General features: G+C 31.8%; 2 protein-coding genes and 1 long non-coding RNA gene across 3 annotated transcripts; 1 reads left to right on the plus strand and 2 right to left on the minus strand.

Annotated features, from left to right (window-relative positions):
- Positions 1-2,024: 2,024 nt before the first annotated feature.
- On the minus strand, positions 2,025-4,136 carry LOC126735961 (odorant receptor 67c-like). The gene is made up of 8 exons (XM_050440085.1): positions 3,494-4,136; positions 3,232-3,439; positions 3,094-3,177; positions 2,877-3,041; positions 2,682-2,814; positions 2,432-2,633; positions 2,222-2,383; positions 2,025-2,166 (listed from the first exon to the last, which is right to left on the minus strand). Exons 1-8 carry the CDS (start codon positions 3,662-3,664, stop codon positions 2,107-2,109), a joined length of 1,185 nt encoding a protein of 394 aa, XP_050296042.1. The 5' UTR covers positions 3,665-4,136; the 3' UTR covers positions 2,025-2,106.
- A 1,352-nt stretch (positions 4,137-5,488) lies between these two features.
- On the minus strand, positions 5,489-16,781 carry LOC126735963 (uncharacterized). The gene is made up of 3 exons (XR_007660568.1): positions 16,501-16,781; positions 5,862-5,916; positions 5,489-5,809 (listed from the first exon to the last, which is right to left on the minus strand). It is a non-coding gene; the product is annotated as an uncharacterized LOC126735963 (long non-coding RNA).
- Positions 16,782-17,075: 294 nt separating this feature from the next.
- LOC126735962 (metaxin-3) lies at positions 17,076-18,166 on the plus strand. Its single transcript, XM_050440086.1, has one exon. The coding sequence runs from the start codon at positions 17,165-17,167 to the stop codon at positions 18,050-18,052; it is 888 nt and encodes a 295-aa protein (XP_050296043.1). The 5' UTR covers positions 17,076-17,164; the 3' UTR covers positions 18,053-18,166.

Consider the following 18,166-nt stretch of genomic DNA (forward strand, 5'->3'; position numbering starts at 1 on the left):
TATGTTAGTAATATTACTGGAATTGTGAAAGATAGAGGCTAAAAGTATTATTCAAAGTTCTAATTTAAAAATCCAAAGTAAGTAAATAAAAATTATAATATTTTTTATCAAGACCATATATTCCTTGATTAATTCAACTGAAGAGAAATTGATCAATGGCACGAATCTGAAAAATTATTGGGCAAGGAAAAGGAGTTCCTACTTAGTGGCTCTTATAATAAGGAATGAACCTAATAATAATGATAATAAAAGGTGCTTTCGTATTTCAATGACATTTTTGTGTTTCATTAACTCAAGCTGTAGGTTTGTGCAATTAGCTTTCAGAAATTCATGATATTTTTTAACATGACAGTCAAAAGATTTTTTTTGTAGCAAACACGCAATCCCTAAATTGTGATTCTCTTAATGAATCTAGGAAGTTTTATAACAGGTCCCTATTATCCCTATTATAAATAAATAGTTGAATTTCAAGCAATTTGTAAGTTCCATATGCATTAAAATATTTTTTCTAGACAGTGATGACTATGATGAGAGTGAATTTGTCTTGTAGCTCTCGAATGAGAAAGATCATATCTTACAAATAGTAAACTTTCTTCTCATAAGATGTGGCATCAAACTTTTCAATATTATTTGAAATTTTTCTATTTTTTGTGTCATTTATGATTATTCACTTTTGTAACAGTATCTCCTACTTTTAATATATCAGATCTCTCGATACATTGTATAAAATTCGTTACCAAATTGCAACGCTTTAAATCACAATTTTAAGGACATTTTAATTATAATTTTATAGAAATTGCTTTAATAATTTATTACCGTCCCTATTTGTACTTTCTATAGGAAAATTCCTCTAACTATAGCATTTGTTCTTACACATTTTTTTCAGTGAAGTTATGTTTAAAAAAATAGATGATACATTCTGTATATACAGCCCTAGATATATCTTCCAATGATTTATTTTTTTTTAAATATTTTCTGTGAAAAAATTGTTCTCTTCCAGGCAGTTGAGAACCTAAAAAATAAATAGGAGTGTCTGCTAAAATATCTAGTAGTACGTAGCCAAATAATTAGGCCTGTTGTGGGTTCGTTGCTGTTTATTCGACTGTCAAATCACGCTTTCTACACGAATTATGTACCTTTCTATACAAATAAATAGAAGTGTGTAGGAGATTAACTAAAGGGAAATAGAACCATCGCTGTCTGAATATCAGATTTAAAGACACCGACAATTTTAAAAATATTTTGGAACTTTTTTGATATTTTTTCAAAAACCGTTCATTGTTCTTTTTAAAAAAAATCACAAAACTCTTCTTCCAGGCAATTGAGGAAACACTAACGAAAATTTTCAAAATACATTTTTTGCAGCAGCCATTTTGAATTTCTCTTTGAGTGCCTGGAAGAGAATTTTTTATTTGAGGTTTGTCTACTGGAAGTTCAATAAAATGTAAAATATTTTAGCCTAATTGGAAGCCTGGAAGAAAAAACCTATTTTTTACAAGCCATTTTTAAAATATTTTCCAATTTGCGAAAATTGTTCTGTTCCAGACAGTTCAGAACCAACAAATAAATAGGAGTGTCTGCTAAAAGATCTAGGAGTATGTACTAAATTAACTAGGAGTGTAAGGCTTTGTTGCTGCTTATTTATGAAACTTAAATTCTATTTGCGAGTAATCAGTATCTCACTTAATAATGTTATGGATCCAGTCACTTATAGTCCACCACTCTGAATTAATTATTAAAAAAAAATAAAATTGAAGGTAAGTATTAATAGCTTTCATGCAAGTATTTTCACTTTTATGCCAGCTATTAGGATTTTTGTATGTCTTCCAGGGAGTTAATATAGTTTTGCTAAAAACATAGGTAGGCTTTTTCATTATATCCAAGTCATTTTATGTTTCTTTCTGATCCTTGGTCAGCTGGAGTAGCTCATTTTTGATTAAAAAAATTCATATAACTACAGTCCCTGGACCTTGTCTTTTCATTTGTATTTACAAAATTAATTATTATGAACACTAAACTAACAATGAATGAAAACCTATATTGCGTGCATATATTTAATTTAATTACAATTTTTAGATGAAGCACGTTTTGAGAACACGATCCGATTCACTTTTTCCCAGTGGCCGTCAAAAGCAAGGTGAAAAACGAATAAGCAGTTTTCATAACCTAAAAATGAAACTTTTTTACATTAACCTAAGAAATGTAATAAATCATATCGTACGGCCACAAATCGAAGCAAAGACACCACCCCGATATACTCAATTTTAAAATATAAAGGATATTGAGCCCTGGCAATCACCATCATAATTTTCCTCTTAAGATCCACGTCATTTAAACTAATATACCAGTTACTGTTGTATACTGAGTCGGCAATACTGACACTCTAAAAATATTCTTAAATAATATATATGATGTCACAGAAAGAGCTTACCTGGTTTTGCAATTTTTGGGCATGCAAACATATCAGGAAAAACAGGAACATCCAGGCCAACAGGAGCATCATATACCGCAACCTATCCTGGATATTATCGGCCTGGACGATCTGATAGCCAATCACGGCCGTGGCAAATGACGTAATTAAAACATAACCTACTACCACCGATTTGAAGACATTGAAGGTCCTTTTAGCGTACCTAGCGCAAGAAAAAATACTCATAGGAAATCTCTTCTTCTCAACTTACTCTAGAATTTCTTGATGATAGTTCACGCAAATCACAAACTCTTTCTGAATCCCCTCCCTGTCACCGTTGTAATTGATACGTTGAAATTTCTTGCCGCAGCACTTCAGCTGAGCCTTAATGTGCATCATCAATCCTAAAGTTGTAAAATTGTAGTTTATATTTAAATTAAATTAAAAAAAAAAACAACTATATTACCAATAATAGTGACAGTCACCAGTGAAAAGACAAAACAAATGTGGCAGACGTACACGCCCTCAATAAGATACACTAACCAAAAGATTTCCGGTCGGTTGGCATCGAAAGGGTAGAAATTGTGGGTTGGCATGCCACAAGGGTCGTGCATCAAGTAAAATTCGGAATCTTTTCGAAAAAAAAATGTCAAATTACATAAAAAAATTAAAGTTTAATGTACCTTTTTGGGCAATACAAGAATTACGAGAAACCAGTGGCCATACTAGATTGAAGGCCACCCCAATGGCCACATACACGATCATATCTACAAAAATCAATTTAAATCAATTATTATTCACGTGATACTTTATTAATTCACATTTGGTGTAACTGATGCACAATAAGTCCGTATCCTTAACAACCCTCGAGGGACAATACTTCAAAAATATATTAATATCTTTAATAATATTTTCGATAATTTCCTTATTTTTTAAAAAACACCCATAAGCTATGAGGTACCCCATGATATCACAGATAGCTATTAAGGCTTCTAGCATGACGTCAATGTCTTCTATACCAACATACACCTGAAAAATTATTGTTTATAGATTATTAAGTGAATAAGGTGTATCAACTCTTACTTGGTATAAAACCGCCCAAACAACTGGCGTGCAAAAAAACACATTTAAGGCAAAATATCCATACAATAAAAGCACATTGAGGGCCCTCCCAAACGAGGCGTTTGGCCACAAAAGAAGGTATTTAAAAATTTGAATGTTTAGCTGCAAGATGGCTCTCAAAGGCTCCGCCATCGTGACAAATTGAAACCTCAAACATTGGATTCTTCCCCTTTTATATTATTTCGCCGACCTTTTTGAATTTTACATGGTAATTTAAGGGCCAAGTTGAGTGACAAGTTTATTTTTATTATGGTTGCTGACAAGTACATTGAGATTTTTATTAATTCAAAGGGGTGGATTGATGAGTGGCTGAATTCATTGTTATTAGGTGACATACTATACAAATAGAATTCTGGAATAAATTACGACGGTTTAGTGGTCAAATAAGCAGCAACAAACCCTTACACTTCTAGTTAATTTACTACACACTCCTGTTTTGTTTTCAGATGTATTAATACGGGCCTAGACTAGCTGTTCCATTACAAACCTCTAGTTATTTTAATAGACACTCCTATTAATTTTTTTTTATAAAAAAGTAAATATTTTTGCATAAAGTTGGACCAATGTGGCGGTCGAACAAGTAACAATGATGCTACAAACTACTACTTACCTTTATCTACTCCTAATTAAAACGCGAAAGAAAGAAGACAAAAAAGAGACCTCATAGAAACTTAATCATTTATGGAAAACTATGATGAAGCTCTAAAAGTAACATTTAACTTATCAAGCAAAGACAGGACTAGAAGGCACTTGAAAAAAACATCACACAACAAAATTTGCAATGTAGCAAAGTATACACTTCCTAAACAGCAGAAATGTGAGTGCAAAAAATAAAAATATATTCAAAAACAGAGTAGTAGTAAGTAGTAACGTTTCTAAATTTAACATATACTCCTACTTTTTTTTAAGATGGAAACTGGTAGTTAAACTGCCTGGAAAAAAATCAGGTGTTTACTTCCAGGCTTTCAGTTGCCTCAACTGCCTGGAAGAGAACATTTTTTTTACTTTTTAGGAAAAAACCTTTAATGATTTTCTGTAATATTTTAAAAATGCTTAGACCATCTTTTATATAAAAAGCGTTGTTTGGCGGTCAAATAAGTAGCAACCAACCCCACAAACTGTTAGTTATTTAATATAGCGTACATACTCCTATTTATTTATTTGTAGAAAAAAATTTTGGTTTATAGGGCAGTCGAATAAGCAGCACCGATCGGTGGATCTGATTTTGAGAAACCACTAGTTATTTTACTACACACCCCTATTGATTTATTTATTTTAGTACTAATTAATTTTTTTTTAAATTTATAATCCTGTACCAGGCCTTTGCAATATAAGCTCAAAAAAAAAAACAAAATAAAGCTGAAAACATTTTTGAAAATCCTTACCTACCATTTTTAGCAACTATCTTAATTCCTCTCAATCAATTTATTGCTGCTTATTCGACCGCCCTTCTCTAAAAATTAAAAAAATCATAAAAAATAAGTAGGAGTTCATAATATATTCGAATTGTTGCTGCTTATTCGACTGCTGTTCTTAGACAAATAAAAAATTAGGAAGTGTGTATTACAATAAATAAGGGCTTGTAACAAAAAGACTACAGGTTATAGGTCAACGTTAAAATATTCGCAGTAGAATTAAATTGATGCTGATTATTCGACCGCTCGAGCAACATATGTCGAATCAATTTGATGCGTTTTTTTTGAGTCTGTGTTGGCAGGTTTTTTTCGATTTATGGGTGTTTTGTCGATTTTTTGGAAAAAACATATTTTTTTTATAATCCTCCCAAAGTTTTTTTTGAAAGATATTAAAATAGATGTTTAATGAACTTAATTAAATAATTTAATTTTTAATGGCTATTTTGAAATTTTTGAAAAAAAATTTTTTTTTTCAAAATTTAGTCCATTCTTTAAAAATATCCATGGAATCAATTTGAAAAAGAATGAAAATTTTCTGCGTTCAGCTGGTTTGTGAGTTATAAGCATTATGCACTTTATACTGGGTGTCAGTAAAATTTGCAAAAACCAATAAAAAATTCATAAGGGTGCACATTAGAATCAATTTTTTGCTGATTATTTGACCGCCCTACACCAAAAATTAAAAAATTCAAAAAAGTTCGTAGTAGAACTAATTCGTTGCTGCTTATTCGACCGCCGTTCGTCAAAAAATGAAAATCTGTTAAAAAAATAAATAGGAGTTTGTAATACAATCGAAGTGTTGCTGCTTATTTGACCGCCATTCTTTGAAGAATTTTAAATCACTAGCAGAAATTCCAAATGCCTGGAATAAAGGTAAGAATACTTTCAAGTGCATGGAAGCTACAAAAACTAACCTCTTCTGTTCCTATCTAAGTTAGGATCCAGGAAGTACCTGATGTCTTCAAATGCCTAGAATAAAAAAAATACTTCACTTACTAAGAACTCATAAAAAATCATTCCAAATGCCTGGAATATAATAAAAATGCCTAAACATAACATTATCACTATTATTCTCGTTGTAAAAACCACAACACTGTCAAAGTCACAATTAAATATTTGCAACAAATAGGTATTGCATAAGTAGCTCCAAATGCGAAAAAATAGTCATTAAGTAGGTCCTCATTTTTCACACCGTTGATATTTCTCAAAAATTCTAAAAATAGTAAAAGGTTTAAATAATGGCTTTTTAAGAGTAGTTTTTCGTTGTAAGTACTCCAAGTGTTGTTAGAAGTTAAATTAATTTTAGTAGTAAAAATTCACTGTACCCTTAACTTTAGGTGTAAGTGTAAATAAATGTAAAGTATATTATTATATTTACAATAGTAATGAGGGGATGTAAAGAAGTAAGCCTTAAGTTTTAATTTAACTGGTCCTTCGAACTGAAAGTAGAATAAGAGTTACACGGTTTTATGTGGTGTAACATCAATGTGTTGCACTCCCCTTAGATGTTGAGGATTCAGGACAGTTCGATCCCTCCAATAATTTTTAAAATGATTTTAAATGTTTAGAATAAAATAAAAAATAATTCAGTTTCCTAGAACAAATAAACAAATGCCTGATGGAATAATGTTAAAAATCATTTCAATTGCCTACAAGATATGAAAAGTGACCTAAATTACTGGGAGAAACATAACATTGAAGATCATAAAAGTGTTTTTGGAAAATTGTAAACATCTTCCAGGCAGTTGAAGTCAACAATGTCAACTACATGTAAAAATGGAAAACAATGAAGATCATTAAATTGATGAAGTTGATGATTATTAAACATGGAACTGCCTAACTGACATTTATTATAATTTTATTTACTTTAAATGTCTTGAAGGAAAGTAAACGTTTTTAATGATCCTCTGTTTTTTTGAGAAAATTGTTTTAGTCAATCTTCCATATGAGCTGGAAAAAGGTTAAACTTCTATCAGGGAGTTGAGGTTAAAAGAAAAATAACATAGAATCTTTCAAGTTCAAAGAACCTTGTCCTAATTTCAAAGAGTTCAACAAAATAATACTTGAATTGATTGGAAAAATGTGCTTACAGTCTTCTTTGTTTTAGAATAATTTTGCTTGTTCCACAGAGTTGTTTTTTTTTTAATTTAACTGCTTAAAAGAAAATACATATTTTGTCAACATTTTCTGTATTTTGGAAGAATTATGCCAATTTTTAAAATAAGTTAGAAAATTCTTTTCAAGCAATTAAAATCAGAAGAGATATGTCAAACTGATTGTCCAACAAAAAGAATCTTAAAACACGATGAAAATCATTGAAGGTGTGATCTACCTGGTATTTAATATGGTTTTACTTACTTTAACTACTTATTGGCCCGAATGAATAAAAAGAAGCAAAACCTTATACTTGCAAAATATAGAGCAAATCCTTCCCTCCATATGAATAATAATCAAAGTAAAACCTTTTTCTAACAAGTACGGAGCAAATGCTTATCAAAAGGAGGATTTGCTTACATCGAAAGTAAATGGTATGAATAAAAGTGAGTTTTTACTTCCAGTCGTGAGCATATCCTTCAAAATAGTTGCATCTAGTCAGACTTAGACTCACCTGCTGAGAATAGATAACGGATCGGTTAAATAAATTGTTCGTAGTGCCTAAAATATTCACAATGGCCGAAGTAGTGAATTTGCGAAAGGTGAAATATTATAAACCTCGGTCGTCTCCACAAAATAGCGATTTCAAAAGTCTATTTCGATTTGAAAATTGTAATGTGGAATGGTTAGCTAATAATTTTCTGGGCCCTTCTACAGAAACGCGAGGTGGTGCTCTTTCTTCTTTACAGAAGATGAAAATATGTTTAAGGTATCTGGCTGATCCTGGATTCCAAAAAGGTATAGGTGAGGAGCTTGGTGTAGAGCAGTCAACAGTATCACGAACAGTGAATACCGTCGTTAATAGAATTGTTGTGCAAGCTAATCAGTGGATAAAATTTCCTACTTCTCATAATGCTATAATGGAAGCAAAGGACTTATGGCAAAATAAATATCGTTTCCCAACTGCAATTGGTTAGACTGTACGCATATCGGTATAGAAAAACCCAGTTTTCATGGTGATGAGTATATCAACCGGAAAGGAAAAGCAACGCTTAACGTGCAAGCAACTTGTGACGCCAAATGTATGTTCACTAGTGTTGATGTTAGTTGGCCAGGATCGGTCCACGACAGCAGAATTTGGAAAAATTCGGAAGTTCGGCAAATTATGGCAAGAACAAGGAACAGCGTACTTCTTAGAGACGAAGGTTATGGAATCGAGCCATGGCTCATGATTCCATTTCGCAATCCCGATAATCCAACTAAAAGGAGTTACAATAATCTTTTGAAACAAGAAAGAGTAATTATCGAGCGTTGCTTTGGGCAAATTAAACGTCGATTTCCAATCTTGAAGTATGTTTGTCGTGTTAAAAGTGAAAATATTCCAAATATTATTATATCATGTTTTATTTTACACAACATTGCAAAAACATTGGGAGATGAAGATTTTCAAGAAGATGAACTCTTTATTGATAAGAATGAAAACGATTTTGTTGACTTAGAAGACGACCATGTTCGTACTCGAGGACAGGAAGTGAGACAAAATTTAGCTGATATAATCTACGATATGAATATCTAATAAATTGATCCATGTGTCACCTAGGTTAGTATTAATTATCTAATAGCTTATATTATTTCCGTTTAGAAAGAAACACTCATCTTTGTGTCACACAGTTTAGTAAAAAACATGTTACAAATTACCTAAATGATTCCGTTTGAAAAGAAGCGCTTATTTTTTTTATTGTTAGTAAATATGATAAAGGGTCCGATGAAATTACTATAATCTTTTCATTCTGTCACATCAGTTAGTAAGGAATATGTATGTAATAAATTATTTATTTGAAAAGAAACTCAGATATGTTTTTTATTTTAAATTTATTGTTTACAAAATACTGGACAAAAAAATACCATTATATTATGGTTTCTAATATTTTAATTAATTCTAATGTAGTAATAACAAAAACGAATATAGTGCAAAACAAAATACCAAACAAAAAAAAAGTATTTACAAGTCCAGATATGTCAATGTAAACCTACAGCTGTAATTTTTTTAATATTTCCACTTTTTTCCATTATTTCTTGAAGTTTCACATTGTAGTATTTCCTCTGCACCCTGGTGGTTTTCAGTTGTTCTAATAATACCAAGCGTTGCAGCTCTGAAGTGGTCAAACGTCTTGTTTCGTCTGTTTCGTATGTCGCTAATGCATTTCTTTTTGAGGATTGTGTGGCAGAAACGCGGGAATATGCATAGTTTTGCTTGCCAGGATTGTTACTTTCTGTTACTGATGATGACGCACTCTCATTTATAGCAGTTTTACTTTTTTCTTGTAACACGCCACAAGATTTGGCCCCTATAAAAATATTTTTATTTGCAGGGTGATAAAAGTTTTATTGTTGAAAAATTAGGTTAGAATTACAAACACACGAGTGACCCGACCGAGTTAGGGTAAATGACAAAAACGTCTATAAATTGGATGTACATAATACTTATAAAATTTCGTAATTACGAGGTCCCTGATATCGATTAATAAATTGTCCTTGCAAAAATTGTATTTGACCGTTATCATGTTATCAACTACTTTTTACCTAACTAAATTATCTCTGTTCATTTATGGAAAATCGGAGGTCGGAGTTTTAGGTGAAAACCCCTGTAAAGACGTCGAAATGGCACAAAAGAAAAAAAGTCAAGCACAGAAGATTAAATTGAGAAGTATTGTTGCCTTGAAAACTAGTGGCTAGAAATCAAATTACAATTGACTTTTGACATGGCATGACACTCAGTTTTAATAATCCGTCCTTCGTTTTCATAAAGAAGATTAATAAACTGACTTTACCTCAAAATTTGATTACGCAAACACAGTAGTTTTTCACATTTAAGAAAAAAAAATCAACAAAATTAAAACTCTTACCTGCAATTCTACTAACTGTCGGATTTGTATCACCTTCCATTGCTTTGAACAACAATTTTTCCCAGTCCAATAACTTTATTTTTCGATTTCCGGTCTTATTAATATCTAATTCAAATTCAAATTCAAATTCAAATTCAAAACAAATTTATTTATCATGAAGGTAAATAAATAATCATATACAATATTGTAGCATAATAATATACATATGTTGTACAACCTATCAAATACATGATAAATAGGACCATGCCTCGATTATAGAGAACCGTTTACACAGGTTCATCATAAGATAGAACCTGTGTGGCATAGCCCTTCAAAAACCTTAAAAGTAAAAAGTAAAAAAAAAAGATTTTCTTAATTAATCGAGACATGCATGTATTGAGTATCATATTTAAGTATTAAAGTAAGGCAAAGCAGGCGGGGGTTCTGGATATGCAGGAAAGGTAAATTAATTAATATTTATAACAATAATAAGTAGACAGCAATAGAAGGCCGAGCGGCTCAGCTCTTTTAATTTTTATTGTAGATTAAGTATTGTTTTTTTGAGAATCAAGCAGTTTATTACGAATATATTTTTTATATGCAGTAAACGGAAAACTTTTGCAATTAGCCGGAAGTCTATTCCAAAGTTGAGAGGCGACAAAAACAAAAGATTTTTGAAAATTTGCTGTTCTATGTTGTGGTATTCTAAATAAATTTATAAATCTAGTGTTATGCTCATGAAGAAAATTTGTAAAATTGTTAGCTAAATATAATAGTTTTTATAACTTTATACACGAAGGAATACATGTGATATTTTCTACGATTTTTCATATTTAGAATTAAGTTATTGTTTAAATAAGGAGAAATGTGACTTCTAAATGGAATTTTGTAGGAAAAACGCATACAACAATTCTGAAGTTTTTGTATTGAGTAAGCGGAGTCTTTAGTCAATGAATCCGAATATACCACATCACAATAATCAAATAAGGATAAAACAAGTGTGTTACATAAAAAATATGTAGTTTTAGGAGGTAAATGATTTTTTAAGCCGTAAAGTTTTCTTAAGCGCATGTATGCAATTTTGAGCTTATTCTTTATATGTGTTTGAAGTTTGAAATGAAATACCGCTATCAATGTATACTCCTAAGTTTTTGACCTCTCGTACTACTGGTAGCTGTTCATTACGAATTTTTGCATTTCAAGTTGTTGCTGCATTAAGGGCGTTCTTTCCACCACCCAGAAAAATTATACATGATTTAGACGAATTTAATTTCAAATTATGGTCGCAGGAAAAGTTATCTATATTTTCTAAATCCTTATTAAATTGTTCTTCTATTATGGGTAGAGTTTCACGTGAAAATGAAGTATACAGCTGGGAATCGTCAGCATATTGTTGTAACATTGAGTACTTTATGCAGGATTTCATATCTGCAACATACAATGAAAAAAGCAACGGCCCCAAAATAGAACCCTGGGGAACACCAGTAGATACAGGATAATAACTTGATTTTTCAGTTGTAGAAGCCTTGTTGATTACTACGCAATTCACTCTATTATTAAGATATGACTTAAAGAAATCAAACGCGTTATTCGAAAAACCAAAATAATAAAGCTTTGCTAATAACATTTCGTGGCTTAAAGTATCGAAAGCTCTACTAAAATCCAATAATCCAAGACATGTTATTTCCTTTTTTTCCTCATTTATCCTACAGTTATTAAGAAGGTGTACTAGACTCGTGGTAGTGCTAAAGTGCTTTCTAAAACCCGATTGGCAGTCCGGGATGATATTGTAAAAATCGATAAAGCTGCATATTTGTTGGTGCACAAACCTTTCTAAAATTTTAGAAACCAGAGGCAGTATACTAATGGGTCTGAGGTCTTCAAACCCTTTTGGATCAGCCACCTTTGCTAGAGGTTTCAAAATAGCTTTTTTCCAAATTGTAGGATAAAAATTTTGTAATAAGCAGCTATTTAAAATATTTAATAATGGTTTTATAAGATATGGTAGGCACATTTCTAGATCTTTTAAGCCTATGGAGTCTTCACCTATTGCGTTACAGTGTATTGTTTTAATGATTTTAATTAATGTTGGCTCATCCAATTGTGTAAAATTTAGGTAAGACCTTGTGTCAAAATACCTATTAGCTTTATAAAAATTAAGTTTTTTATTTGAAGTTGTATCAGCTGTAGTATTTAAACCTGAAAAATAGTTCCTAAGAGCAGTTGCATTTAAAAACTTGTCTGGTAAGCCAGAATTCCTCTTACAGCCAAGGTTTAATTTTCTTGCAGCATTTCAAAATTCTCTTCCATGCTTTTGTGACATTGTGTTGAAATAGGTGATTTTTTCCCTCGCAACAGCATGCTTAGTGAAATTCCTTAATTGCCTATAGTACTGGAGGTGTGCTTCAGTTTTTTGTTTCAAATATCTACGATGAGCCTTATCTCTTTCTTTCATAAGAAATTTAATATTATTTGTAATCCACGGCGTAAACGGTTTTTCTTTTACCTTTTTGGATAATAGCGGAGCATGTTTATTTATTAAAAATAATATATTCCTATTAAATATGCCAATCTTTTTATCTATATCTTGTGTATAATATATATTATCCCATGGTAGCTGTTCTGCGTCTAAGTTAAACTGATCGCGATATATATTATTATAATTTCTATACTGGATGTATTTAACAGTATCACGTTCCTTGGCAAAATCCAAAACAGTATATACCATATTATGGTCTGAAATGTCTGGCGAAATACTTACTGAACCTGATTTTTTTATGATTGATGATTGGTTTGTTATAATAATATCAATGAGGCTGAAACTATTTGCAGCAAAATTTATTCGAGTAGGTTCTGTAATAACCTGTTTTAGGTTAAAAATTTCTAAGAGTCTTTCAAGTTTTTTTTTCGGTGAATGTTGTTTTAAAAAGTCAATGTTAATATCTCCAACAAAGATAACCTGATCGTAAAATGGCAAGGATAAGCTACATATTTCCTCTAACCAATCAATAAAATGATCCGCATTAGATGAAGGCGGACGATATACAGTTGTAAACAGAATTGATCTTTTATTTATATTAAGTTTAATGCTAGCATATTCAAAATCAGCTGAAATTACATTAAAATATATATTTTCATTTTTATATTTGTTTTTAATGTATATCCCTACGCCTCCACCCCTTCCTACTCGATCTCTCCTAATAAGTTTGTATCCAGGAATTTCGAAGCTACTGCTATCATGCTCAGGAGTTAACCACGTTTCTGACAGTCCCAAAATGGCAAAGTCGTAATCAAACACATAATTTGAAAATTCTTCAAATCCGGTATTCATCGATCGAATATTAGAATGCGCTACAGTAAAATTCATACCTACCCTCTTATAATCTTGATTAATCAAATTATCTTGCTGATTAACCGCTCGTATTGCTGTATTAACCGCCATCACCCCATAAAAAATATCCTGACCCACGCACATCCACCCACCCCCTTCGCCATGACAGTAAAACTAACAAATATTTAATACAAACTATCAACCATACATTCTCAAAACATAAATCTGTTTTTTTCTTTAGTCTTGTTTTCATGTTATTAACTTTCTTCATTAACTTGGTGATTTCGATTTTCTTTCCAAAAAAAGCTTCATATTTAGCTGTAATTCTTTCGACAGCTAGGTTTTTCTTTTTCTTTGCGCTTGGAATTTGTGATTTCATCAAAATTTCAGGGTATGTATGTCTATCTCCTTTGCAATAAAATTCAATTCACTAATATTACTCTGTGGTTCAACTTCCTCTTCACTAGAAGTCATTTTGCTTTTTTTTACTACTTGAGTAACAAGAAATATAGATGAAACCACAGACACAAAGGAACCAGCTTATTAGTCTGAGCCAAACGTAATCACATGAAATTAAACAAGTCTCGACCTGGGGTTTTCGCCACCTTTTGCTCATTATTATGAAGCATTTGCTCGTGAGTAAAAGGTTATCGTTATTCATATGTAAAGAAGTAAATCCTTATGCTTCTACCTTTTGCTCAGAGCATTACCTTTTGCTTATAAGCAAAAGCTTCACTTTTATTCATACGGGCCATTATAACAAATACTTTATAAGATTATAATTTATTATAATCTTATAAAGTTTATAAATATTTACAAACAAATTATAAGATTTTTATACATACAAAATATACGAGTATTCTAGGCATTTGAAGTAATTCCTTCGAGGTGGTTTAAATCGCATTTTATTTCATCCAGGCATTTGAACCATTCTCAGGATATTTGAATTATTTTCAATTTTATTTAAGGCAGTGAGATCGCGGATTATTTGTTTATTTCAGACATTCAAAGCATTTTTTTAATTTCCGCGCTTTTAAAGTACATTTGAAGTGATTTTAAAATTCTTTCTGGTATTTTAATTCATTTTTTATTTATGCTGGATTGGTGAAATACTTTTTGTTCTCTTAAAATCCTTCTTGATATTTAATTTTTTTTTGTGTGTTCCAGACTTCTAGAGTAATATTGATATTAGATTCTTTTCGTGTGGAATCATTGGAAAATTTCTGCAATATTTTTATCATACCCTGATAGATAACATTTGTTTCTCATCGAACCGACGTAATAAATGTCTAGCATAAGAAAATGCGAGGACGGTTCCAATATGCTTTTTATTAACCGGAATATTGCCAGTCTGTTTAGACCGATAGTCGATTGCCAGAAATATAAAACCTTATCCAATTCCATCTTTCATTTCGGAGATTTGATTGCGTGACTTAATAGACTGGAAATAACTGCTTGGCTTCTGGCTATCCCTCTGCTATAACATCAGACAAATAGGATCCAGAGAACAAAGAGCGAATTAATACAAAACGATATTTTCCTTCCCAATATTGACTAATGGAAATATTTGTTTGAATAACAATTTTCGAGATGGCGGACAATGGTCGCCATTTTGAACTGTCGCTGCCAAAAAAAATGTATATAACAGTTAAAGGAGAGGCTGTGAAAGTCGACCGCAGCCACTCATCCGTTTATTTCGAGTTTATTCGCGAAATTATAACCTCAAAGGGTTTTACACTCTTGGGTAGTCGAGTGAAGTGTGTGTGTGTATATATATGCGATAAATGCATACTTTCGACAAAAGAACGTTTTTTTTTCCTACTTCGCATTATACTTTAGGGTAGAAAAAGGTAATTAACATGCGCCTGAAAGTTGATGGAGAGCGATTTCGTACGTCGCGTAAGAGATTTCCATCGAACGAGAACGCGCGGTTTAATTCGTTTGATCTTTTATGGGATACACACCCGAATAACCTCCATTTGGTGAGAAAATGGCGCTTTTAGAGCCGTTTCTATTGAAATAGCTTAAATAGTGGAAATTTTATGTTCTAAGGCCCTCATAAAGCGGTTAAGTTTTATTGAGGAATTACTACCAACTGTTTTTAAAAAAATGGGAAAAAAACATTTTAGTCACTTTTTTCTTACAGGTTTCATTAGTTTACTGTGTTTAAGCACTTCACTTCATTCATTGAAAATTACACTTTTATAGCGAGAAAACTCAGCTTTTGAATTAGTTTTAGGATTTTCAAAATAACATAACCTAAAACCAGCGTCAACTGCCAACTGTCCTTAATGTCATCTGTCATTTGCATAAACAATTTTTTTTAAATTGCAACGTTGTCACATGGTTTCCACAAATTAATTATGATTTTGAAAAATAATATACTAGGTGCACTTACTTTTTTAAATCATATTATATCATCAGTCATATTACATTTTATTACAAGCTAATGTCACCAACTGTCAGTAGTGTCATAGGTATATGAACACTCTCAGTAATTGCGGCGTTGCCACATGCAGTTCAAAAGTCAAATTAATCTTAATTAACCGGAGATAAAAATTCCATGAAGCTTAAAATCCTTTTGCTAATGAATCACAGTCTTATATTAAAACACTCCAGACTTGGATTTAGCCTTACATAAACTTTCTCCAGGGTGATCCGCTCAATTACTTCGTTGATAAACCAATGCATGATATGTCAACATTGTTTATTGCATCCTAACCCCACTTTATAATATTTTGAATTGTTATTTTCAAAATGACATAAACTAAAACCAGTGTCATCTGTCATTGCCATAGTTAGTAATAGTCAAATTTTAGTAATTGCAACGTTATCAGATATTTTCACAAGTTAAATATGACACACTTTTTGATTAGTATTTGATACTGTAAGCGCACTTATTTTTTTAAATAAGAATTTAAATAAAAAATACTGTCGTATTAAATTTTTAAGCTAACATAACCTAAATGTCATCAATTGTCATAGGTCTATGAATTGACACTTTAACAATTGCAGCGTTGCCATATAAATTTTAAAAGCCAAAATAATCTTAATTAAACCCTGTATTAATCACAAATTACCTCATTATAGATTGATCCGCTCAATAATTTTGTTGCTAAACGAATGCACGATATGTCAACATTGTTTATCACATCCTAACTCAAGTTTATAACCTCTTACTACCTACTGTTCATAGAAAAATGGAAAAAACTTCTTTTTTCCATATTTCTTTATTTTACTCACTTTTTTCTTAGAAGTTCCATTAGTTTACTATATGTACACACTTCTTGCATTGAAAATTCCACCTCTAGGCCCAGAAAACTCATTTTTTAAATTAGATTTAGGATTTTCATTTTTAAAACAATATGACCTAAAATCAGCGCCAACTGTCATCTGTCATTGTAGTCAAATTTTAGTAATTGCAACGTTATCACATGACACATTTTTTTATTTTGATATAATATAGTGTAAGCACTTACTTTTTTAAATAGGAATTTAAATAAAAAAATATTGTGGTATTGCACTTTAAAGGTAACATAACCTAAATGTCACCAACTGTCAACAATGTCATAGGTGTATAAATTGACACTATTAATTTCAGCGTTGCCATGTAAACTTCAAAAACTAAAATAAAACTTAATTTACCGAAAATAGAAACTCCCTAAAGCTTAAAATTCTTCTGTTTCACACATTCCTATATTCAAACATTCCTCACATAGATTAAGCCCCGTATTGACCACATGACCCTACTCCGAACCGATCCGCTCAGTAATTTCGTTGCTAAACGAATGCACGATCCGTCAACATTGTTTATTCCAACCTAACCTCACTTTATTTATAACCTCAAAGAAATGTTAACACTCAAACTGGCAAAAAATTTATAAAATCAGTGAATTTTCTCCGAAAAATGACCGCGAACGATAAATTTTCGTTATACATTTACGACGGCGACTACGGTTTGCCCTCGATGCACGTCGACTGTATAAAATCCCTACTCTACACATCGATCGCCAAAGTGCCCTTACAGATCAAACTGCTGAACAATATAAAGTTATGTACCTTTTATAGCGGTCCATATTTCGTACATAAACACTTGTCCTTTGGAGCATACAGTGAAATTGTGCCCTACATAAACACCTTGGGTTATAATTTGGATTTTGAATTGAACCCGAAGCAGAAAAGTGAGTCTTTGGCCCTGTCGAACATGGTTCAAATGAAACTGCGCGGACCATTAGAGTATGTGTTCTGGTTGGATCAAAGAAACTTTGAGGAGTTCACCAGGGTGTGGTTCACGAGGGCCTTACCTTGGCCTTTAAGTATTTTTTATATAAACAGAGCCAAAGAGACTGCCGAGAATCTCATCCAGAGCATGTATGCCACTGACTGTTCCATGGAGATTATTCGTGATAATTTAAGTGCTTTGACCGCAGAATGTTTGTCATCCCTGTCGGCCAGACTAGGTACCTTAAGCTACTTCCATGGAGACTCACCGACTAGCTTGGATGTTATTGTTTATAGCTATGTGGCCCCTTTGCTTAAAGTGCCTTTTCCATCAAACAGTATTAGCAGTTTAGTGTCTGCTTGGCCCAATTTGGTCAGCTTTGTCAAACGAATCGAAGCAAAGTATCTACCGGAAGTACCCAAGGAGTCAAAATACTTAAAACATGAAGAACAAACCAAAACCTCTGACGATGATGTCTCTTATGTGGCTATATCTTTATTGACTGTTAGTGCAGTGACTTTGGTTGTCGGGTTTGCAATGAGCAGAGGGTTTATAACTTCCAGGATGTATTAAATAAAAAAAAACTATTGGGGATGCATTTAGGATTTGAAATTTGTTTGTATTTAAATTGCATTGATGTAAAAATGATTTTTTTTCAAGGAAATAAAAATGTGATTTTGTTAGTTA

The sequence above is a fragment of the Anthonomus grandis genome, chromosome 5 (assembly GCF_022605725.1).
Source record: "Anthonomus grandis grandis chromosome 5, icAntGran1.3, whole genome shotgun sequence".
NCBI lineage: Eukaryota > Metazoa > Arthropoda > Insecta > Coleoptera > Curculionidae > Anthonomus > Anthonomus grandis.

Excerpts from the sequence above, each read along its gene's own strand:
- LOC126735962 (XM_050440086.1), top strand. The coding sequence starts at position 17,165 with ATGACCGCGAACGATAAATTTTCGTTATACATTTACGACGGCGACTAC.
- LOC126735961 (XM_050440085.1), bottom strand. The coding sequence starts at position 3,664 with ATGGCGGAGCCTTTGAGAGCCATCTTGCAGCTAAACATTCAAATTTTT. Across the intron at positions 2,815-2,876 it reads GGTGACTGTCACTATTATTG|GATTGATGATGCACATTAAG; the intron begins GTAATATAGTTG and ends TTACAACTTTAG. Across the intron at positions 2,634-2,681 it reads TATCATCAAGAAATTCTAGA|GTACGCTAAAAGGACCTTCA; the intron begins GTAAGTTGAGAA and ends TTCTTGCGCTAG.